The sequence below is a fragment of the Didymosphaeria variabile genome (genome assembly GCF_027946475.1).
Source record: "Didymosphaeria variabile strain IMI 356815 chromosome Unknown scaffold_2, whole genome shotgun sequence".
Taxonomy (NCBI): Eukaryota; Fungi; Ascomycota; class Dothideomycetes; order Pleosporales; family Didymosphaeriaceae; genus Didymosphaeria; species Didymosphaeria variabile.
Window position 1 is genome coordinate 4,858,254 of NW_026611621.1, and position 22,075 is coordinate 4,880,328.

At 54.1% G+C, this 22,075-nt stretch overlaps 10 protein-coding genes across 10 annotated transcripts; 6 read left to right on the forward strand and 4 right to left on the reverse strand.

The window, feature by feature from the left end:
- Positions 1-120: 120 nt before the first annotated feature.
- N0V89_003316 (uncharacterized protein) lies at positions 121-1,860 on the forward strand (the record flags this gene model as incomplete). Its single annotated transcript, XM_056212118.1, has 1 exon — positions 121-1,860. One exon carries the CDS (start codon positions 121-123, stop codon positions 1,858-1,860), a length of 1,740 nt encoding a protein of 579 aa, XP_056075591.1.
- A 681-nt stretch (positions 1,861-2,541) lies between these two features.
- On the reverse strand, positions 2,542-5,507 carry SEC21 (coatomer subunit gamma; the record flags this gene model as incomplete). Its single annotated transcript, XM_056212119.1, has 5 exons — positions 2,542-2,774; positions 2,826-5,141; positions 5,191-5,269; positions 5,320-5,366; positions 5,441-5,507. The coding sequence occupies 5 exons, from the start codon at positions 5,505-5,507 to the stop codon at positions 2,542-2,544; spliced, it is 2,742 nt and encodes a 913-aa protein (XP_056075592.1).
- Positions 5,508-5,919: 412 nt separating this feature from the next.
- On the forward strand, positions 5,920-7,143 carry N0V89_003318 (uncharacterized protein; the record flags this gene model as incomplete). Its single annotated transcript, XM_056212120.1, has 1 exon — positions 5,920-7,143. The coding sequence occupies one exon, from the start codon at positions 5,920-5,922 to the stop codon at positions 7,141-7,143; it is 1,224 nt and encodes a 407-aa protein (XP_056075593.1).
- A 749-nt stretch (positions 7,144-7,892) lies between these two features.
- On the reverse strand, positions 7,893-8,959 carry N0V89_003319 (uncharacterized protein; the record flags this gene model as incomplete). Its single annotated transcript, XM_056212121.1, has 3 exons — positions 7,893-8,085; positions 8,140-8,711; positions 8,858-8,959. 3 exons carry the CDS (start codon positions 8,957-8,959, stop codon positions 7,893-7,895), a joined length of 867 nt encoding a protein of 288 aa, XP_056075594.1.
- A 1,461-nt stretch (positions 8,960-10,420) lies between these two features.
- Positions 10,421-11,577, forward strand: N0V89_003320 (uncharacterized protein; the record flags this gene model as incomplete). Its single annotated transcript, XM_056212122.1, has 2 exons — positions 10,421-10,711; positions 10,762-11,577. The coding sequence occupies 2 exons, from the start codon at positions 10,421-10,423 to the stop codon at positions 11,575-11,577; spliced, it is 1,107 nt and encodes a 368-aa protein (XP_056075595.1).
- A 597-nt stretch (positions 11,578-12,174) lies between these two features.
- Positions 12,175-12,719, forward strand: SNX3 (Sorting nexin-3; the record flags this gene model as incomplete). The annotated part of the gene is made up of 3 exons (XM_056212123.1): positions 12,175-12,252; positions 12,323-12,644; positions 12,691-12,719. 3 exons carry the CDS (start codon positions 12,175-12,177, stop codon positions 12,717-12,719), a joined length of 429 nt encoding a protein of 142 aa, XP_056075596.1.
- A 692-nt stretch (positions 12,720-13,411) lies between these two features.
- N0V89_003322 (uncharacterized protein) lies at positions 13,412-15,581 on the forward strand (the record flags this gene model as incomplete). The annotated part of the gene is made up of 5 exons (XM_056212124.1): positions 13,412-13,473; positions 13,529-13,608; positions 13,688-13,720; positions 14,109-14,453; positions 14,509-15,581. 5 exons carry the CDS (start codon positions 13,412-13,414, stop codon positions 15,579-15,581), a joined length of 1,593 nt encoding a protein of 530 aa, XP_056075597.1.
- Positions 15,582-17,387: 1,806 nt separating this feature from the next.
- Positions 17,388-18,272, reverse strand: RPS2 (40S ribosomal protein; the record flags this gene model as incomplete). Its single annotated transcript, XM_056212125.1, has 3 exons — positions 17,388-17,982; positions 18,035-18,108; positions 18,165-18,272. The coding sequence occupies 3 exons, from the start codon at positions 18,270-18,272 to the stop codon at positions 17,388-17,390; spliced, it is 777 nt and encodes a 258-aa protein (XP_056075598.1).
- Positions 18,273-18,965: 693 nt separating this feature from the next.
- Positions 18,966-20,456, forward strand: N0V89_003324 (uncharacterized protein; the record flags this gene model as incomplete). Its single annotated transcript, XM_056212126.1, has 1 exon — positions 18,966-20,456. The coding sequence occupies one exon, from the start codon at positions 18,966-18,968 to the stop codon at positions 20,454-20,456; it is 1,491 nt and encodes a 496-aa protein (XP_056075599.1).
- A 497-nt stretch (positions 20,457-20,953) lies between these two features.
- N0V89_003325 (uncharacterized protein) lies at positions 20,954-21,664 on the reverse strand (the record flags this gene model as incomplete). The annotated part of the gene is made up of 1 exon (XM_056212127.1): positions 20,954-21,664. The coding sequence occupies one exon, from the start codon at positions 21,662-21,664 to the stop codon at positions 20,954-20,956; it is 711 nt and encodes a 236-aa protein (XP_056075600.1).
- Positions 21,665-22,075: the final 411 nt, after the last annotated feature.

Sequence of the window (22,075 nt, forward strand, 5' to 3'; positions counted from 1 at the left end):
TACGCCGTTCTCTTACCCTCTGAGCGATGCGCTGATTCATATTCAAAAAGAGTATTCCGCAGACCTTAACGCTCGTACCGCGCTTCGACGATGGGACGCATAAGCCTCGACAACGGCACGATGGGCAACGAGTCCTCTAAGACGAAGTCCAAGTCCAAAGAGCCTAAGAAGAAGGAACCGGTCGAATACGTCAATGGAAAAGGCTGGGTAGACGAAGACGGCAACGTGGTGGAGGAAGAGACGGGCAAGGTGAGGAACAGGAGGGCGCTGGAGCTTGTCGACAATGTCATGGAAGAGCACGAGGCGAGGGAGCAGGAGCAGGCAAGAGCTGAACGAGAGGGCAGGGAGGTGGAACAGCCGGAGCTGGAAACAGAAAAGAAGGGCAAGGTGGGTGTTATTGAAGTTCTGTGTAGGACATGGAACGCTGACGAGGTGCAGAAGCGGAAACATGCGGTTGTGGTACATCAGGAGGAGACGAAGACTAGGAGCGCACAAACAGACATATATGACATACCTGGTGAGGGGAGAGATCAGGCACCCGCGACACAATCTTCAATAGGGAAGAGGTCGAATCGACAGAACAATGGTCTACAAGATCAGGTGGATGCGCAGATCGAAGCAGAACAACATCCTGCTAAACGGATACGAAGCGAGGGCACACAGAGCAAGCCCTCTTCTTCCAATGACCTGCTGAATGCACAACCTGCGAGAACGCTTAGGAAAGGCAACCCTTCAACGGAGCTACATACCGAAAAGCCCTCCGCTACTTTCAAACCGCGCACAGCTCGACCTTGGACCGTAACGATGGCTCTCCCTGGCAGTATTCTCAACAACGTCGCTCGACACGACACAAAGACGCTCCTCGTAGGCCGCATCGCCCGTGCCGCCGCCGTCTGGTGCGTCGACGAGATCGTTGTCTACGACGATGACCCGAACACCATCCCCGAGAAAGTCTCAGGCTACTATCGCAGCAAGAAGAAGACCAAAGCGGAAATCATGGACAGCATCTCCGAAGCAGACATCCCGTACCAGAACCCAGATCGCTTCATGGTAGGCCTGCTGGAGTACGCGGACTGCCCGCCACACATACGCTCGGCGCTATTCCCCATGTGCGAGCCATACAAGCATGTGGGCCTGCTTCCTCCGCTCGACACGCCGTCCCACACCAAGCCGCACGAGTGGATCCGCTTCCGCGAGGGCGTTGCCCTACCATCCCCACCGGCTCACCTCCGCTCCAAATCCGGCAATCAAGAATGGACATACATCAACTGCGGCCTTCCCTTCCCGGTCAAAGTCCCCTACGCCGTCCCGCAAGGCATGCGTCTGACCGTAGAGTTCAAAGACGCACAGCCACCCTCCTGGCCGTACCTCTCCGAATACGAATGCGAGAGTCTCGCCGTCGATGCTGTGGCGCCTGAAACGCCCCGCGAGAAGGAAGGGTACTACTGGGGCTATAAAGTCCGCTACGCAGCGAGCTTCTCGAACATCTTCAGCGAGTCTGAATTCCCCGACGGCTACACCTTTGCAATCGGCACGTCTGAGCGGGGCGTCCCCCTCTCTTCCATTCTACCCGATGCCATCGCGCCGCGGAACCGGCCTATATCACACGAGAAGAAGCTGCCGGATTCGTGCGAGCATTTACTTGTCGTGTTCGGCGGCGTAGCAGGTCTTGAGCCCGTGGTCGCGAACGACCCCGTGCTAGGCGAGCTGAGCAAGGAAAGCGCGCACGAGGCGTTTGACTACTGGGTTAATTTGGTGCAGGGGCAGGGAAGTAGGACGATTCGGACGGAGGAGGCGGTTGAGATTGGGCTGGCGGGGTTGAAGGGGTATGTGGATTATCAGTATGAGGCTCATGCTTAGGGGTGCGTGTATTTAGTACAGCGCTGGCTTCGCCCTTTCTGGGACAGTGTACCCCAGGGTGAATTAATCTACAATGAAGCTTCAAGACCTCGATATGATATGGTTTTGCTGCTACGTTTGCTGTACGGTTTTTCGTAGCATTGCATCAACATTCAATACGCTGTGTTACCCCAGGACAGTCAATACAAGTGTGGCATTCACACAGTGAGGAGCTCGGCATCTGTGCCAGCGGAGAGATGGCAGAGCCTAGGACGGAGCTTCCACAGCACTGCCAGAGAAAGGTTTAGTACTCTGAGTTACCCCAGGACAGACGATGCAATGGCCGACTGTAGGCATACTGGCCACGTTCTCTAGAGTTGCCCGTCTCAATGACTGCAGGCTCGTTTCTTCCCTGCTCACGTGTTTCTGTACGCTGTTTCCCCAAGCTAGACAATGCAACGGCCGATTTACTGTAGCGCGCAGGTAAGCCCATAGCACATGCAGTCACGTGCCTCTCCATAATCTCTCGAATAAACTTGATCACGTATCAACTTCTAGACCTCCTTTCAGAACTTCATTCATAACAATCATTCCCTTTTCCCCGCTATCTCATATGGTAATCTATTTCCCCACACGCTGATCCAGCAATGCTACCCCAAATCCCACAGCTCCCAAAGCAGTCCCCAATCCGCATCGATCATATTACGCCACGCTCCCCACAACTAGCGCCGCAACACCCTCCTCCTCACTCCTCGCCTCGATCTTCATCGTAACGCCCGTCTTCGCGCTAAACGCCATCCTCACCATAGCCGCAACCTTGCCATTCGTAATCGTCTTGCCGTACAGCTTAAGCGTATGCGTTGATTGCGAGAGCGGGACGTCTGTGCCCTCGAGGGGCTGGAGGGAGAGTGTCTTAATGAGTTGTTCGGTTGCATCTACATCCAGGTCAGATTTCCTATTGCACGGTTTGGGGGAAAGAGGCTTACCTGCGACACTCTTTATGTTAGAAAGCTGCAGCGTCTCGGTCGCAGAATCGACGTTCGACTGCTCCCAGACGTTGTCAAAGCTACCTGCGTATGCGGGGACAACATAATCTGCGCCGTTGAGGTCCAAGTCCTCGACTTGGTACTCATCGGCATAGCCGTCGCCTTCTTCAGGCTCGTTAGTGCTGGGATCGATTTCCTTGCTGACGAACTTGAGCGTATTTGTAAACGATGTGGCGATGAACTGTGACTCGGTTTCCAGGCGCTTGAATGAGACGTAGATGGTGCCAGGCTCGTTTGTGGGAAGTTTTGGCGCGGGAATGATGAAGTCTTCCTCCAGGCCTACATCATCGTCCTCGGCGGCAACAACCATTTCCACGTCCATAAGTACAGTGTCGGGAAGTGTGTTCTTGACATCGTACTGGAAAACAACGTGGTCCTTGAAGATGTGCTTGACAGCAGTGACGACGTATTCCGTTTCGGATTCTGTGAGCTCAACCACAGCACTGGACTTGAGCAAGCCACCGTGCGCAGCCAGCTCTGGGATCTTCTGCAGCTCTTCGGCGTACTTCTGTGTTGCTGCAGTCGCTGAAGCGGCCGCATCTGCGCCAGTCTTGGCGGGTGCTTTTGTGGCGCTCGGGGCTTTGAGTATGGGTGTGGAGCCTTCGGTCTTCTTGCTGAGATCTGCTGCATCTGCCTGTTCGCGAGATACAGTGGGAATCTTGGTAATGTCGAAAGCGTCCTGGAAAGTGTCCTTCGAGTCGGAGCTGACATACATGGTGAGCTGGTGCTCGAGGGTGGGTAATGAGTACATGGAGTCGTTTCGGACAAAGCTGAGCGCGAGTTCGTCGTCCTGGTCCATCAATCTCAGGTTAAGCGCAGCGCGGTCTCGGACCTCATCGTCGACATCGTCAAGACACCTGCTAAGGAGTACATGAACAGACTTCTTGATTTCGGGGTCTTTCTGCCCAACACCGAACTTGGCAAGCGCGGAAGTGGCAGCTGCGCGAACAATGGCGTTCTCCAAAACGACGCGGTTGTAAATATACCGAATATACTTGGTTGGGTGTGGTGTGGAGGGACCCTCCCGTCCGAGTACGAAGAGGATGCGGACTGCAAGCTTGGTGAACTCGCAGTCTTCAATGAACTCGCAGAGGGTAGCCAGAGCATCCTCCTTAGCTTCCGGAACGAAACGGATGAGATCCATGATAGCTTCAACCACGGATCGCTTGAATTCATAGCCACCCTCATCACGAAGGATACCGCTGAGGAATGCAAGGAAACCAGCCTGTTTCGACTTGAACTTGAGGGCCAATGTGCGGACAGCTTCAACGATGGTCACCTTGAACTCGTCTGTGATCTCAGCCATGAAACCAGAAATTTGCTTCATCAAGCGATCAACAGAAGATTCATTGCCCGTCTTGAGGAGGGTGGTGATGGCGAAGGTGGCAATGCTGCGGTTAGAGTTGGTGATGAGCGATTCGATATCCTGGTTGCAAGATCGGACAGCATCGGGCTTGAACGAGGCCATGGTGGACAATATCCTTAGAGCAGCAAACTTTGTGACAGCGCGAGGAGATGTGAGGAAGAGCTGCAGAACGTGGACAGCCTGCACGAGCTCGGCGTCTGTTACACCGCGCATGTCGCAGATGGCCTTTGCCGCCTCGAAATTGACCATCTCGGACTTGTGGCGCAACCAGCCATCGAGGAGCTGTACCATGGGCTTGCGCAAATTCGGGTCTTCCTCTGCGAGCTTGGAGGCGAGCCTGACCAGCAACACAGTAGCAGCAGGGCTCTTGACTACACCCGCAGCGGAGTATTGCTGGACCATCTTGACCAAGCTCATCCTGTCGCCTGACCGCATCTGGTACAGCAGTCCAATGGCGTGGTACTGCGACATGTAGTTTGTGCTCGCCTGGAGGGTGCTGTGCGAGCTGCCTCCGAAACCGCCTAAAAAGCCACCAGACTTTGGACCTGATGCCGCCTCTTGAGCTTCTGACTGCCATCTCCGAACAACATCCTTTGCGACGGGGAGAAGGTGATACGACGAAACGAGTGCGGCCGAGGCAACGGAGGGGTTCTTGTCCACGATGCATGTCTTGACAAGACGCTCAATCGCCTGTACGGTGGAGGCATCGATGACGCGGCAGAGGGCGCGGATCGCATTGGGCCGGTATACGACGTCGCTGCCGACGGAGGTGTCCTTCATGATGGAGGCTGTGACCATGATAACATCGTCTGCGTTGCCGGCGAGCTCCTTGAGGACAAGGTAGACCATCTGGCGGAGGGAGGCATCTTTGTTTGAGAAGAGTTTCGAGACTATGATGGTCAGTACATCCTTCTGGCGGTACAAGGACGGGTTGCATACTGCCAAAGAAAAGGTTAGTAGCTTCCTGTCTCCCCCAGCTTTCGCCGGTGAAGAGCAGCAATGCAAGCTTGGTCAGAATCTACATAGGGTCAATATTTTAGATTGCTTCAGCTCCAAGTTGCAACATACCACTCTGCATTTCCGCGGCGATATCGGACTCTGGCTGAATACTCGTGCTGTGCTTCCATGTCAGCTTCCGCATCTTGAAGACCCCTCCGCAAGCTCCCCATTGCATTGTAGGTCGCCATACCTTCCTGGAACACGGAAGTCTTATCGATCTGTGCCACTCCACCAACATCCTCGTGCTTCTTGTCCATGATTGCAGAGTGCAGGCACCCGCCGCGAGCCCGTCCTCAAATAAGTGTATTGTGTCCTTCTCCTGCTCCGCCTAACGTGGCCTTTCCCGAAAGCTGGCGGCGCGATGTGAGGACCCGAGTGTAATGATTTGGTTGGATGGCGAGAGTGAGAGAAACCGCGAGCGGGGTGCGGTATGGCAATGGTCTCGTCGGAATTGGCGACGTTGTGGTTGTCCTCTGCGGCGCAATGCAGGGATGCTCCAAATGTGGGCGGTCGGTGTTTGCTGTGTTTGCATTGGATGCCTGTCTGCTGAATAAGGCAGCCCTACCCCGTTAGCTTCGGGAGAAAGTGCGGCCAGAGGCGGGATTTCGAGGACTACCAGCAACTTTGCGTGCTCAACCTCCATCCTTCTAAACACGCCTCTCACGCACAATGGCAGCTTCAGTGCCCCGGTCAGCATCTCGCCTCGCGATACCGAATGCATCCCGCTCAATACGACCGGCTGCACGATGCGCCCGCACGTTCGCCACCGCTGTAGACACTCCCTCGCAGCCCTCAAAGCCCGCCCGACCAACCACCAGATTTGCTGATAAGCTGAACACCGGGCCTTCCTTCAACGACTTTGTAAATCCAAACGCGCCGCTCTCCCCATCCGAAGCCTACGAGATAAAGACCGCCACGGTTGGCCCCAACGGTCGCAAGAAAACAATCACACGACTCCCCGAGTGGCTGAAGACACCTATACCCGTCAATGAAAACTACAAGCGACTGAAAAATGACCTCCGAGGGTTGAATCTCCACACCGTCTGCGAAGAAGCAAAATGCCCGAACATCTCAGACTGCTGGGGTGGAAGCTCCAAGAGCGCAGCTACAGCGACGATTATGTTGATGGGCGACACATGTACGCGAGGCTGCCGCTTCTGCTCGGTCAAAACCTCCAAAGCACCCCCACCACTAGACGTCCACGAGCCCGAGAACACCGCAGAGGCACTGCGGAGATGGGGCCTGGGCTACGTCGTCCTCACAGGCGTCGACCGAGACGACCTCGCCGACGGCGGCGCCCGCCACTGGGCCGAGTCCGTCATGAAAGTCAAGCAGAAGTCCCCACAGATGCTGGTCGAGACTCTGACGGGAGATTTCGCAGGCGACATGGAGATGGTTAAGCTCGTTGTACGCAGCGGGATGGACGTCTTCGCACACAACATTGAGACAGTTGAGGAACTCACGCCCTTCGTGCGCGACAGGAAGGCAAAGTTCAGGCAGAGTCTGGACGTCCTGCGCACCGCGAAGGAAGAGAGACCAGACCTTATCACCAAGACTAGCATTATGCTGGGTTTGGGCGAGACAGAGGCGCAGGTTGAGCATGCGCTGAAGGAGCTGCGTAAGAACGGCGTGGACGTGGTTACGTTCGGCCAGTACATGCGTCCTACGAAGCGGCACATGGCTGTTACGGAATACGTCACCCCCGATAAGTTCGAGATGTGGAGGCAACGCGCGCTCGATATGGGTTTCCTGTACTGCGCTTCAGGGCCCCTCGTGCGGTCGAGTTACAAGGCGGGAGAGGCCTTCATCGAAAACGTGCTGAAGAAGCGGGCAGCGAAGAGGAACGAATTGGTCGGCGCGCAGGCCGTCGAGGACTCGTCGCAGACGGTTTGAAGTATGCGTGGCAATTTTTTCATCTTCTTGTACATTATGAGGGCACGTGAATACCGCGCTCTGTATAGCGCTTGTCACTCGACCTCGCAGAGGCTTCAACGCTCTGAGCGACGCGCTATCGGATCGAAAGTTTAGATTTATTAGCTAGTAATGATCCTTTGCAACGTGCTATCGTGGCACGTGGACTCCATCTCACTAAGACGCCCTCCATGCGTTGTTACATATGGCAGCTGTAGTATCTTCCAAGTTCCCCTTCATACTGCCAAAACGTCTTATTGAAGGTATGAAGCACGATTCTAGCTTAGAGAAACGGTGTGGTGGGGACAAAATCATAAACGTCTCCAAGTCCATAACAAGTTTATAGTAATAAATCTTAACCCATACCAGATGTATCACGACAACTTAGATTTCACCAAGCATGTGTTCCACGATATTTGGTCGATTACTTGTCAAATATTAATCATTCTAGTGGATAGGTTCAAAGAATTACGGCCAGCCGAGGAGGTTGCCTCTCGCCCAGGGCGGCTTCCAAGGGTATCTATACCGCCGGTCTGAACCATGCTGCACATACGGTTCCGAGCCTGCCTAACGCCTGACCGTGCCATTCCTCACCCTGGGGATATCATGCCAAAGAAAAAAATCGGGTTGCAACTGGCTTGTGCACGGGAGGTTAGTGACAAGCGTAGTATAACCCAAACTGAGGTAAACAAATTGAGGGATTCGGAGAAGTGATGGGTGAAGTCTCCTCACTACAGCTCTTTTCTGGACTCTTCCCTTGACGCGGCCTCCGCCTGGCTGCGAAGACTCGGGGCAGTGGTCTCTCCTGGCGCGGTCTTCTGCTCGATGTCTGCGGCCCATAGTGCAGCGCCGACGGTGTTTGTAAAGCTGAAGAAGATGCCTGCGATTGGAACAAGCTCGAGGAGGACAGCGGGCACGCCGAAGCTACAACATATTAGCATTCCAAAGATTTACGTGTGCGTGATCCGCTAAACATACCTTGTGTACGCAGCTTTCCTGCTCTCGATAAATTCCTCTTTTTGATGCTTGTTCATCTGCTTGAGCTGGAAATACCTCGCGTGCGCCGTTGGTCCGAACTTCCTTCCCTGGAGTATGACGAAGAGCACCGTGCCCACCACGGGAATCATGTTCAGCGGCAGGTACATAAGGTACCTGATGATGGCTTTCGGACTGAATCTCTCGAATGGCTTCCGCGTGATTTTACCCAGACGCGCCATGTAGTCGCCGCCGCTCTTCATTGCCCTCTCTCGCGAGACGAGGGCGGCCTGATCGCGCGCGAGAAGGGTGCCATCGAAGGTGTCGATGAGGGCATCATCGATGAGGAAATTCTTGGAGAGGATGTTGAAGACGGTGGAGGCTTCGGACAGGACCAAAAGAATGGTAGTCACGATCGCGAGAGGGCCGTTGAAGATGGTCAGGACGGCAGCTTGTGGTACGTAGGTCACGGCGAACATGAAGACTGTGACACCAAGACCGAGGGAGAGTGTGGGGATGAGCTTGTTGGCGAGGGGGCGCCAGAGTGCGCGGTGCGTGAAGAAGTAGGCTATGCCCTGGGGTGTGTGTTAGTTGCATTGTTTGATATGTGTGTACCAAGCTTGAGATGCTTGAGATATGGAGGGTTGGAATTTTCAGCACACAGTAGCCTGTATGCACTGAAGTGGTGTTGCAGAAGCTAAAATTGCGGTCTGAAGCTTACTTTGAGTGGATAGAGGTAGGCCTGCGACCGTACTGCGCCTGCGGCGAGCACTTTGGCCTGCTCAAACTCCTCCTTCGCAACCTCTTTGACTCTCTCCGACATGGCTTTGCGGAATCACGAATAGAGAGAAGGATAGGTAAATCGTAGGACGTGGTGTTGACACTGTTGAGAAAAGGGTTCTACTATGGCGGGGGAATTTCACACGACGCTACGTCATCGTCACGTACCTCTGACTTTTTACACCACGCGACTGGATGTTGGGCGCGCGTGGAAGGATTTCGATCACGAACTCCATATCGAGATTGCTATCGAGATTGCAAATTGTGCCATGTCTTACGATAGCCACGCTGCTGATAAGATGCACGAGGTTCATGCAAGAAATTGGGTGCAGGGCAAGGGCGAGGGGTCTTTTTCCCAGCGGGTAGATGCGGGCTGGCCTTGATGCCCTGGTCTCTGCCGCTTCAGGATCTGCGAGAGCGGTTGCTTCCTTTGGACCTCTGATGTAAATTTGAGGTACCCTAGTACGCGTCTCAAGTTCATCTTCCTGATCACGATCGTGCCATCGCCGACGAAACCCCGCGAATTGATTGTTTGTTTGTTGATGCTTCAGGGTAGACTTGCAACGTCATCGCTTTGACGCAATTAGCTATCTCCCCGCATGCCAGAGGCTCGAAGCGTCGAGCTGAAGGTTTCCCCAAAGTGCTAGCAGAATGCTAAAAATGCCAACATCCTAGCGAAACCGTGGCTCTAGATCCGGACGGACATTTTCGTCGTTGCGTTAGCAGAACTGGTCCCTCATCTGATCGGCCATGGAGGGGCTAGCTAACAAGTTTTCGCTACTTTTCCCTGCTTTTGCCGTCTCACCGCCACAGAAAACGCTCCGGGCTGATGCAAGACGCCTCCAAAAACAGGGACACGGAGACCACAATCGATGGTTAAGCTTTCATCAGTCCCCGCACTTTCTCCGCTATGACGCACTGCACAGCCACTTCTCGCACGGCCACGATCGAGCACCGGAATGATCGCTGGCGACGCCTAGCTGGATTCAGCCAGCGACTAGCCGCATATGTCAGGATAAGCTCCCGCTCCCGGCGCATATGGCTCAGCACGTGTGGCAGCTGTGGCGTCTGTTGCGAACATCCGAGCCCAACCTTGCGCAATGCCAGTCTTTGTAAAATCTAGACAAAGAACGCCATGCGAGGTGACCGCAATTGGTGGAAGAGAGTACATTCCCATGACGACACAGGCCCCTCTCGTTACTGCTTCTGTTTGTATCCGGCACTAGCGTCCGACGCGAGATTGCCTATGGAGTCTGAGAGGCAGTTTCACTGCAGACGGCTACCCGTACGGTAGCACCTTCTGTCGGCTGATTGAGCTCACTCGTTATGACGTACGGTAGGGAAAGAGACAGGAAAGAGCACCGCGTGGTATATAAGACCTAGCTCTCCCGCCATCATGGCATACACTCACACAAACAACCACTTCCACACCTCTACCTCACTTCACAAGAACTTTGCACACTTTTGATACCCCTTCACCTATCTATACATCAACTCAACAATCATGTCTGGAGCCATGGAAAAGATCAAGGCCAAGGTCGAGGGCGTCCTCCACAAGGATAAGACCCACGATGACCCCACTGGTCCTCACTCTTCCCACTCTGCCAACCAGGCCGACCCTCGCGTCGACTCCGACCACATTGGCACAGCAGGTAACCATGGCTCTGCTGCTCATGGCACCACGGGCACCCACGGCACCCACGGCACCACGGGCGGCTTGACTGGCTCGGGCGTTGGCAGCAACACCTACGGCTCGGACCCCACTGGTCCCCACGAATCCCGCATGGGCAACAAGGTATGTCTCTATCAATCACATCTCGCAGCCAAGACACTAACAATGTAAAGGCTGACCCCCGCGTTGACTCTGACACGTATGGCGCCGCTGGCAACATGGGCACTGCTTCTCACGGCACCCATGGCACCCACGGCACTACCAGTGGCTTGACTGGCACGACTGGCTCAGGCATTGGCAGCAACACCTACGGCTCAGACCCTACTGGCCCCCACGACTCTCACCTCGGCAACAGGGCCGACCCGCGTGTCGACTCTGACCGCGTTGGTGGATTCGGCAACACTGCCGGCACTGGAGGTCACTCTTCAGGCTTGACGGGCACTGGTCACTCAGGCTCAGGCTTGACTGGCAACACCACCCACGGTACGACCGGCGGCCTTGGAGGTAACACCTACTCTCAAGGCACCACTGGCTCCGGCCTCACGGGCAGCAACACCTACGGCTCAGACCCGACTGGTCCTCATGACTCTCACATGGCCAACAGGGCCGACCCCCGCGTCGACTCGTCTGTCCCTGGAGCTTACGGCAACACTGCTGGAGGTCGCACCGGCGCCTACGGCTCCGACCCCACCGGGCCTCACGACTCTCGCCTTGGAAACACGGCTGACCCTCGCGTCGACTCTTCCACCACTGGTGGATACGGCAACACCCACTCCACTGGCGGCTACGGCGCTGGCTCCAACACCCACTCTGGCGTCGGCGGTGTCGGCAGCGGTCACGGTGCTGGCGGCCTCTCGAGCGGACCTGGTCCTGCCGAGAACACTGCTGGACCTCACAAGAGCGACATGCTCAACAAGGCCGATCCCCGTGTCGACAGCGATCTTGATGGATCCAAGACCTACGGCGGCAACAAGACGAGCGGCTACTAGATGTAGCAGGTATGGAGGAATGAAGCGGACCTGATGATATCCCCGCGGGTAATGAAATATGGAACCTGCCACTCATGTAGCACTACATTCATGGTTTTTACTGTGTTTGATTATAATGTATGAATGAATGACACGATTATTCAATGATAATCTCTACCAAACTTCCGTGCTATGGTGAATTTGAGCTTGACATCCGAACCAAATCAGCAATACCTTGAAAGCATCAATTATTTGACTAGATTGTTTGACTCGGACAAAGTTCTCTTTATTGTTCCATGTTCTTATTGACCCTGGAATGAATCAGGCACCACGAAAGTTCGAGACTACTTGATGCCCGTTTGCTCCTGTCTTACTCATCATCAACTCCAATTCCAGGAGAACGAACAATCGCAAGAAAGACGAATTGACCTGCATCGTTTGCTCCTGTCTGTTGAACTATTTACGTAAGCCGCAGTGCACGCCTCGGCCCATGTTATCGGAACAGCCGCCAGTTTGCGCCTAGCCTAGCGCTCTACTTCCCAGTTGCGCCATAAATCCAGAGCTCTCCGCCCGCATATACACGCCTCGCTCTGAGCACCGCCTCACGCACCCCTCACGATGCAGTCGCTGCCCGAGTCGCGCCAGCAGTCCTTTGAGGAGCTGTACGGCCCCCCGGAGAACTTCCTCGAGATAGAGGTACGGCGCTCTCTAGAACCCCTCAGCTCCACGCCCGCCCCGCAATGAAGCTCACCCGTGTCGCACACAGGTCCGCAACCCCATGACCCACGGTGTTGGCCGCGGCATGTACACCACCTACGAGATTGTCATGCGCACCAACATCCCCGCCTTCAAGCTGAAGAGCTCGTCGGTGCGACGGCGGTACAGCGAGTTTGAGGCCTTCCGAGATATACTGGAGCGCGAGAGTGCGCGCGTCACGATACCGCCGCTGCCGGGGAAGGTGCTGACGAACCGGTTCTCGGACGATGTGATTGAGCACAGGAGGGAGGGGCTGCAGCGGTTTCTGCAGATTGTAGTCGGGCACCCGTTGCTGCAGACGGGGAGCAAGGTGCTGGCGGCGTTTGTACAGGGTTAGTCGATCTTAAGAGGGAGGGGAAGGTGTACTGACGGATGCAGATCCGAACTGGGACCGCCACGCATGGTAGACGACGACTGCGAGCCTTTCGAAAGATAATTCGCCGTCCTACGGACTTCCGCGCATGCAGCAAGCGGTCACACGATGTCACGAGACCACGAGGAACGACCTCGAGAGGGAGAACTCTCGGGCGAGCTGGGGCGTAGTACATATTGCAGACATACTTCTTGAGTGGGAGGCCATATTTATGTTGTTGTTGGCTGGAGACGGACGACGGGGTGTGTGCATGGAAGATCACTCCGCTTGGAGCGCGTTGATACTGATCGTATACCCTTCCTCCTTTCCTTGATATATCATCTCATAGCTCGAGCCTTAGGATATCAATTCGTCATTCAATGTGTGTTTGCCTGGCGTCTCCAGCGACATCAGGTTTTCAGCATACTATCAGCGTCTACAAAAGGAAGACAAGATTACTCAACCGACATCGTCTTGTGCACCAAATCTCAACCGTCTAGTTAATTCCTACAACATAGAGCATTGCAGTGCCCTTCGAGGTGTAGAACGACCGTTCGTAACGGATGTACGCTAGCAGCTGTTAGCTTCCTATACCGGAAAAGGCGCGAGCCAAAAGCAAAATTTCAAGCACGCCAGACGCTACCCCATGAGCTTTAAAGCTTGAGCTCCCCATCCCAGCTCCGCGGTTCTCTTACCACCGACCCACGCAGCCTCGTTTGCTTGCTTCCTATCCCTCTCTCCATCGCCATGGGTGTACCCTCCACGCAGGCGTCAAACGCCATCCTCTACCTCACCTACGGCGCATTCCTGTAAGTGGCAAATATGAATCAAACTAGGGAAGTGATGGAATTGACAAGGTGGAAGGGTCGTTGGATGCTACATCGCTTGGCGGCTGCGGCACCAGTCTAAGACGGAATGGCTGAGCAGTAACAAGACACAGAAGGGTTAGGATACCAATTGCGCCCCCCGTCCATTTTTATTATATCACCCCATGGTATAAGAGTGAGAGCTGACTGTGAGTAGGCATACCGCTTGCCTTCAATTTCATCGCATCGGGTGAGTGCATTCGCGCGGTGCTCCCGGCGTGAAGGGCGGCGGCAGTATCGGCTTTTACAAGACGTATCTCGAGGCGTCATAGGACGCAAGCAAGGTTCTTTTTTGTTCGAGGAAGATGAACAGGTTCGTATTTGAGATCACTCGCAGAGCCTGCTCTCTCCTGCTCCGATTCTGTCGTTAGATGGGATGGAAGCGGTGGGAGGGCGGTTCTGCGCGGCTACACTGCGGGCGCTGAGCTAAGTTGGATGTCATGCATGTCCAACAAGGCAAAGCTGAGAAGTACCGCCTGAACTCGATCAAGATAATACTTGCGTGAGGAACGTGCTGCCGCTACTCTTTTCCCCCTTTCCTTCTTTACACTTGCTGACCTAGCTTTCTCTAACACCAGCTCTCGGTTCCGGCATCCTCTTCACGTACCCTGAGATTGCGACCATCTGCGGTGTGCAAGGCGTGGTGGTGTACGCGCTTGCCAGCGCCCTGCCTCTACTCATCTTCGGTTATCTGGGTCCCATCATTCGGCGCAAGTGTCCTGAGGGCTTTGTTCTGACCGAGTGGACGAGGCAGAGGTATGGTGCTGTGGCGGGCCTGTTCCTCAGCGTCTGCACGCTGATTACGATCTTCTTGTACATGGTGAGCGAGCTGTCTGCCATGCAGCAGATCGTCACTGCGTTGACGGGACTGGACGGTCTCCCTGCCATCATTGTTGAGTGCGCCGTGACTACGATTTATACTTGTAAGAAGGATTCCCCTTTCTCCTTTCTTTCGCATGAAGACTGACGCCAGCACAGCCCTCGGCGGCTTCAAAGTCTCCTTCATAACCGACAACATCCAAGGCGTCATGGTCGTCGGCCTCATCATCCTCGGCGTAATCACCGTAGGCGTAGAAACACACATCCAGCCCGCCCTCATCAAAGAATCCGGCTTCCTAGACGCCTCCCTCCTAGGCTGGCAACTCATCTACATCCTCCCCGTCGCCATCCTCACAAACGACTTCTTCCTCTCGGGCTTCTGGATGCGCGCCTTCGCCTCGCGCACAGACAAAGACCTCTGGGTGGGCGTCTCCATCGCTAGCATCGCCGTCCTGCTCATCCTCACCCTCGTCGGCGTCTCAGGCTTGCTCGCCGCCTGGAGCGGCGCCTGGCCCCTGGGCGACGCAGACAACGGCTACCTAGCCTTCTTTCTCCTCCTCGGCCAACTCCCCGCCTGGGTCGTAGGCATCATCCTCGTCATGACCGTCTCCCTCTCCACCGCCGCCTTCGACTCCTTCCAATCCGCGCTCATCTCCACCGGCTCAAACGACCTCTTCAGAAACAAGCTCAACATCTGGGTCATCCGCCTGCTCGTCGTCGTACTCATCGTGCCTGTCGTGGTGGTGGCGCTAAAGAGCCCTGATATCCTTCAGATTTTCCTAATAAGCGACCTCGTCTCCGCGGCCGTCGTCCCGGTGCTCGTCATCGGATTGAGCGACAAATGCTACTGGTGGCGCGGCTTCGACTTCGTAGTGGGCTCGCTTGGCGGGATTTTCACGGTTTTCCTGTTTGGGTTGGTGTATTACCACGGGGACGCTGTGCTCGCTTCAAAACTCCTGATCTTGGAGGGAGGACTGTACGCGAACGACTGGAGCGCGTTTGGGGCGTTTGTTGCTGCGCCGTTTGGGGGGCTGCTGTGGGGGTTTGGCGCGTGTGGATTGAGGCTTGCTACGCTGTGGGTTGTTGCGCGCGTCAAGGGACAGCGGTTCGATGCGCTGGATAGGCCTATCCCTAGGGCGCCCGGAGCTATCGGTGGGATGGATGAGGATAGGGAGGCGGAGCGGGTGTTGGAGCATCCGGACGACAAAGCTATCTATGGGAAGTTCTTCTAGGCTTCACGGAAGCATTTGTGGAGGGAGAGAGGGGTGAGCAGGGAGGACTGACGAGGGGTAGGTGCACAAGGGGACGTTGGTGTATGGGTGGTATGCACCACATGACGATGAGCGGTTCAAATGAGACCATACGCACAGGAAGAGGAGTTAGGGGTCGGGGTGGAGTCAGAATGCGGTGCGCATCGTGAGCCGTGTAGCTCAGATCACTTCACTTCACTTCACTTCACTGAACCATACTGTACCGTATATATAAATTGTAAATGTAAACGAGATGTAAATGAGAGAGATAAAATGCTGCACTTCCTATCTTGATATTCTATCATCCTGTTATGTAAACTCCGCCATGCGCTCTATATCTCGACCTCACATCTAATCCTTTCTTACGCTACAGCTCGAATTTGCGAGACGGATGGTTATGAGGGGGTGTGATTCTCGGGTTGTACACTCATATTAATAGACATAGATCCATAAGGTACTCTAGTGTCTAGATTTCAATGCCAAGGTTTCACATCACGTTGGGGTATAAACTCTAGTCGTATACCGATAGATACACATCCACACATCGGTGCCCAGCGCTTCATCTCAGATGCTTCGTTGACGTGTACAGAACCACGTCGAAGGAGAGTCTCGTAGCGGCTATTTCGTAACATAGCTATTCCCCATCCTTTTGCGCCTACCAGCCAAGCTATGCACCAGTCACCGTTCTCACCAAAGTATGATACCCAGCGAAAAAGCAAGTAATTCCAGGGCAAGATGCGCGTTTGCGCGTAGTATAGTATGGGAAGGAAAGGAAATCCCTTCCCTTCCTTCCGCTCATCCAGCCAGTCCTTACAAAACTTCGACACAACACCACAGAACCATAATCCAATGTCCCATCCACTACAATAAAAATAAAAATCAAACGAGACACTTACCACCTGCCCTGCATAAATATAACCTCTTTTCCCTATCTCCCTCCTAACTTTTCCCCCAAAGCACATAGCTTAGATAAATAACACGAAACGAAATGCCGGCGCCTTTTTTTCCTATGAAAAAAGTTTATTTAATAGAAAGAGGAGGCGACGGGATTTCTTTCAGAGCACGTCAACCAAGCTATTTATCAAGATGGACAGAGTCTAGAAGACATGTAGGTGAGAGCGAGTACGGACGTAGAGCAAATGGTAGGGATGCGATGCTATTCTATTCGATTTAAGGGTTTGGCGACGGGCGTGCGGGTTGAACATTGGACTTGGCGTTGTGCTAAGAGGTATGTGAGAAGTTTTACACACACACTCCGCCTGGGGTGGTGTTTTGTTGAGGAAGACTGTGTTTTATATGAGGATGTGGCTATGGTGGTAGGCTGGAGGGCGGGTGGACTGTGGCGTTGTGTGTACTACGTGTATGTGTAACCGGTGATGAGGGGAGAATTGGCTGTGTTCGTGTTACGATGACCTGCATGACCCAAGAACATGGTCGCAGTGTTTTAGAAAGTATTTGGGATACTTTGCCTAAGTTCTGTTGTATTCTGCTGAAGTTGAAAGTTGCGAGTCTGGCCACTGTCCGTATTCTTACGGATGAAGACGACACCGGCGCGTCTTTCGCGCCGTTGAGACTTGCACAGTACATGAGATGAGTCCCTATATATTCAAGTTTGTGTCACAAGCAGCAGTCGCAAATTGAAATTCGTCATGGATATCATGAACGTTTTGTCATTTCCATAAATGACCTGAATGGTCCCCTATGCTACCTCACGCCATATTGGAACCCGTGAATGTAATGCCGAAAAGAGACCTCCTACAACCGCACTAGTTGTGTCACACCACACACCTAGTACCTCTTGCCCTCGCGGAGCACATCGCTGTACTCCTCGAGCGGGCCTCGAGGCAGCTTGGTCTCCTTCCACAGGTTGGGGGTAAGGAAACCGTATGAGTTGGCGACAGCGACGAAGGTCGCCTTGAGGGTGTTCTCGAGCGTCTTGGTCGAACCAGACGACGCGGTGTAGATGTCATTGACACCAGCGAGCTGCAAGAGACGCTTGACGGCGGGCGAGGCGACGAGGCCGGTACCACGGGGCGCGGGGATGAGACGGACGGTGACGGAACCGCACTTGCCGGACTCCTTGGTGGGGAGCGAGTGAGGCTCACCGAGGTTGGTACCCCAGTATCCTCGTCGGATGGGCACAACGCTGAGCTTGGCGATGATGATGGCGGCGCGGATGGCGGTCGCGACTTCCTTGGAGGTCTTGATACCGAGACCAATGTGGCCCTCGGAGTCACCGATGACGACGATGGCCTTGAAACGGGTACGCTGACCGGCACGGGTCTGCTTCTGGACGGGCTTGATCTTCATGACCTCATCCTTGAGCTTGGGGAGGAAGAAGTCGACGATCTGGTACTCCTTGATGGCGAGAGAGTGGAGATAGCTGCAATTGTCAGTCCTGCGTTCTCTTGCTTCGGTGAAATTTTTCGACCTACATCTCCTCCATGCTCTTGATCTTGCCGGCCTTTACGAGACGACCGAGCTTGGTGACGGGCTGCCACTCCTTCTCCTGTGCCAATTGTCAATTTTGTCTGCGCATTTTCTCTAGCCAGTGTGTATCCGTACCTCGGTCTTGCCGCCACGACGGCCACGGCCGCGACCACGTCCGCGACCACCACGGTCACCACCACGAGATCCGAATCCGCCGCGGGCGGGGGCAGGTGCGTCAGCCATTTTGTGAGTCGGTGTAGGGCGACAACTGAGAAATTGTTAGCTACGGCTACGGCAATATTTTGGAAGAGAAGTACTCACAGATTTGTGCTGTGGTTAGTGCTGGTGTCGCGATGCTGGACCTCAAGATCAATTTTGTGCGGAGTGGTGGCTCGCTTAAGCGAGGGCGGGAAACTTGGCAAGTGCGGCCAGCAAGCTAACCATTTTAGGATTGAACGTCGTCGCAACACCTCTGGGATGAACACCTACTTCAGAATGCCGGAAATGCACCCCCTGTCGCATGCAGCAGCATCCTGAAGAATCACAGAGGGTTCAATTAATATCCACTTACATCACTCCATCTTCACATGTTCAATGGTCTTCGATGAAAGCCATCCTAGCGCCCTGTTTTAATCCCGCTCCATAACAACGCACGAATTTTATATCATAATGTATAGTGCTACACTCGGTCTCTGAATGCCACCAAGTATATCTTCCCTCATCTATCACAGCTCTTTGATGCTGTCAGCTGCGCCTGCCCACGCGTGAGCATTTGTTTTTGGCTTGGCGCGAAGGACTCCCGAGACAACGTCATTGGCTAACGGTCACGTACCAACTGTTCGTACAGCTCACCTGAACAACATTCCACTATGCTGTCTGAGCCTCTGTAGCTCCGGTTCTCTCTCTGTCCCATTCCTACACCCTTCATCACTCACCATGTCGTTACTAAACTCGGTGCTCGGCTCTATATCGCCATCCAGATTCCGCGATTCTTTCGAGGATCTACGTGCGCCAGACCATGAGCTGCCTCTATCTCGCTCCCCGTCCTCGTCACGATCGCCGTCACAAGCTCCGCGCATCCCTCCTCCTATAGCATCCACAGTGTTATGGAGCGTTCCACCCACACATTTCAAACCCGCAGCCCGCGTTCCCGACGAGCTCCTTGCCCTCCAACGAAGAGCGCGGCACCTCGAACAGCAACTCCAAGAGCTGCTCGACGCCCAGGCTGATGGCTTGATGGGCGGGCTAGCGGGGAAGGACTCCAATATACCCGATGACCTTGTCTCGAATGGTAGTACCACACCTACCGTGAGTAGCGTCCGCAGCTCAAGTCACAGCGGTGACGGCGATGAGAACTCATACAGTCTGCCGCGGAAGAAGAAAGTAGGGCTCACTGCAGCGCGGAAGGGGATCTACAAGCGCATACAACAGCTCGCGAGCGTCAAAGCTGAGGAGCTGAATCAATTGGACGAAGATCTGCAGGACTTGAATGGCATTGTAGGGCAGACGGATACGTGGACGAAGAAGCGTGCGCGGCTGGAGCAGAAGATACAAGACATCGAGCAGGGCGAAAGCAGCGCATCACGTACGCAGGCTTTGCACACTGAAGCTTCGAATCTGGAACGCGAGATACGGCAGAGAGAGGAGGAGTTGGCGGCGTTGAAGGCCAGGTACAGGAGTGTACGGACAGAGCTTGAGAATGGAGAAAATGCGGTTGAATCGAAGCTCTCTTCATACAAGGCATCGCTCGCAATACTTGACAAGAACGTTGCAAGTTTCCTCGCCAGGCCACCAGATACGAACCACGTTTCTCTTGCAGCGTCATCTTACCTCTCTCTCCCACCACGGCGTCGGACTCTCGAGATGGCACACGACTACTGGACGGATGAGCACATGCGGCTCGTTGATAAATGCGAAGAAGTCGACATTGAGCGCGCCGCGCTAGACGAAGGCGCCATCTTGTGGAACGACGTAGTCAAGAAGATAACGACATTCGAAACCGCTTTGCAAGACATGATGCAACAAGGTTCGCGCGCCCCATCACCATCGAGAATCATCGCGAAGATGGATGCTACGATCACGTATCTCGAAGAACAGGTGGACTTTGTAAAGAGTAGAGACTGGAATCTTCTCTTCCTTGCCATTGCCGCCGAACTAGAGGCGTTCAAGCAAGGGAAGGACGTACTGGAAGACGCGCTCGGGTTGAAGAAGAGCAAAAAGGGTAAAGAGAAAGCGATTGAGAGCCTCGTCGATACGGATGACACGACCCATGAGAGCGACGAGGAGGTTTCGAGGTCCGCCATACGCATACCGAAGGAGCCGCCTAAGCCAGCTGTGTCTCCGCCGAAACAGAGCTTCTTCGATACAGATAACGAGGACCCGGATCCGGAGTTGATGATCAGTCATCAGGATACTGATACGGACTAGAGTAGGGGTGTTTAGTTCGTAATGATCATCAGATTTCTTGTTGCTATTTGTGTAGTCCAAGTGTTAATAATCAATACTGAAATGATTACTGCCTAACGTGCTTCCCTACGTAACGGATACTCTAGGCTGGGACAAACTTAAGCTTTTAGCGTGAGAAGTCTCTCCCCCACCACTTTTCATAGTCATAGATATCATGGATACGATATCGTTGTTGTCTCTAATATACTCTAGGATTCACCTTCTGATAGTACAGCGAAATCAGCGTTTCTCATATTGTCGATTGGTAGTCTAGAGTATTGCATCTCGCTTTAGCATACTTTACCTTATCCTAAATAATTGATCTAGGTTCCAGAGGTATTTGACGATATTCCTGCTACTGAGGAAATATTGGTTGGGCTTTGAAAATGCTGCTCTTGCGCAATTGAGCAACCACACTAATACCCTCGAACCTACAGCTAGACTTCCGCTACTTACACATGTACGAGGCAACCCAAAAATTACCCAACGTGGGCTACATGGAAAAACGAACGATCGTTACAGTGGTCAAAACTCGAAAACCACCATTCGAGCCACCCAAACCACGGTATCCTCAGCGTCTTCCACACGTTTTTACCCTCCACCTCTCCGGCACCGGCGCTCTGGACATACGCTCCGCCAACAGACGCAGCCATTACATAGATGCCCCTGGTATTCCTGACGTGCTCTCCGTAGTCGCAGTCGCGGTACATGGTGACGATGAGCGGCATCGATTTCGCATCGGTTATCACGAGAGGCGGCTGCACGACCCAATCGTGGCGATACTGGCCCACGCATGCGCGGCGCCCGCCGCTGTAATGTAGCATCATGCCGACGATAGGCCTGTGGGCGTGGTCCTGGTTGACGCAGCAGGTGACGTGCGAGACGTCTTCCAGGCGGCACTTGTTGAAATATATCAGGCTGGGAGACGGGGGCCACGGGGAGGCAGAAGGCGTGAGTGCGGGTGGGTATGGGGTCCAATCTGGGCTGATGCTTGAGACGAAATAGTGGATGTCGGTGCTAGGGAGTCGCTTGAGGGTCTTGTCTATGCCTATAGCTTCGATGGTTTGCTTGTGCAGGTTGTAGTCTATATCGCCTAGGTAGAGTTGTGACGTGGGGCCACAGGATCGGGAGAAGATGCGGAGGAAGTTGGGGCGGGGTTTATTGGCGAAGTTTACCATCCGGCCGAGCATGCTTGCGCGCCCGAGGTTGGTTACGAACTTGCAGCCAATTTCGTTAGCAAAGGTCGAAAATCATGCATTGGGGTGGTATGGCGTGTGCCACACGCATGATAGACAGCTTACCATGAGCGCCCTCCCTCCCTTGTCGAATTGCACGACCCAGATGTTTTCCACATACTCGCCCTCGTCAATGGGCATGTACATCCAGTCACCGTAAGACAGACTTCTGTACGTTCTCAAAACTTGTCGCGAATATCCCGGATTGTCGTGGACATCCGCGATCACTGCATCGACTAAACCGTATGTCGATGATGCGTAGGCGCAATACCCTCTTACATTGGATGCCTGGCATTCAAGGAGCGTCATTCGCGGACCATAGTACTCCATTGTTCCGCCGCTCGTAGATATAGCTTCGTAGCCCTC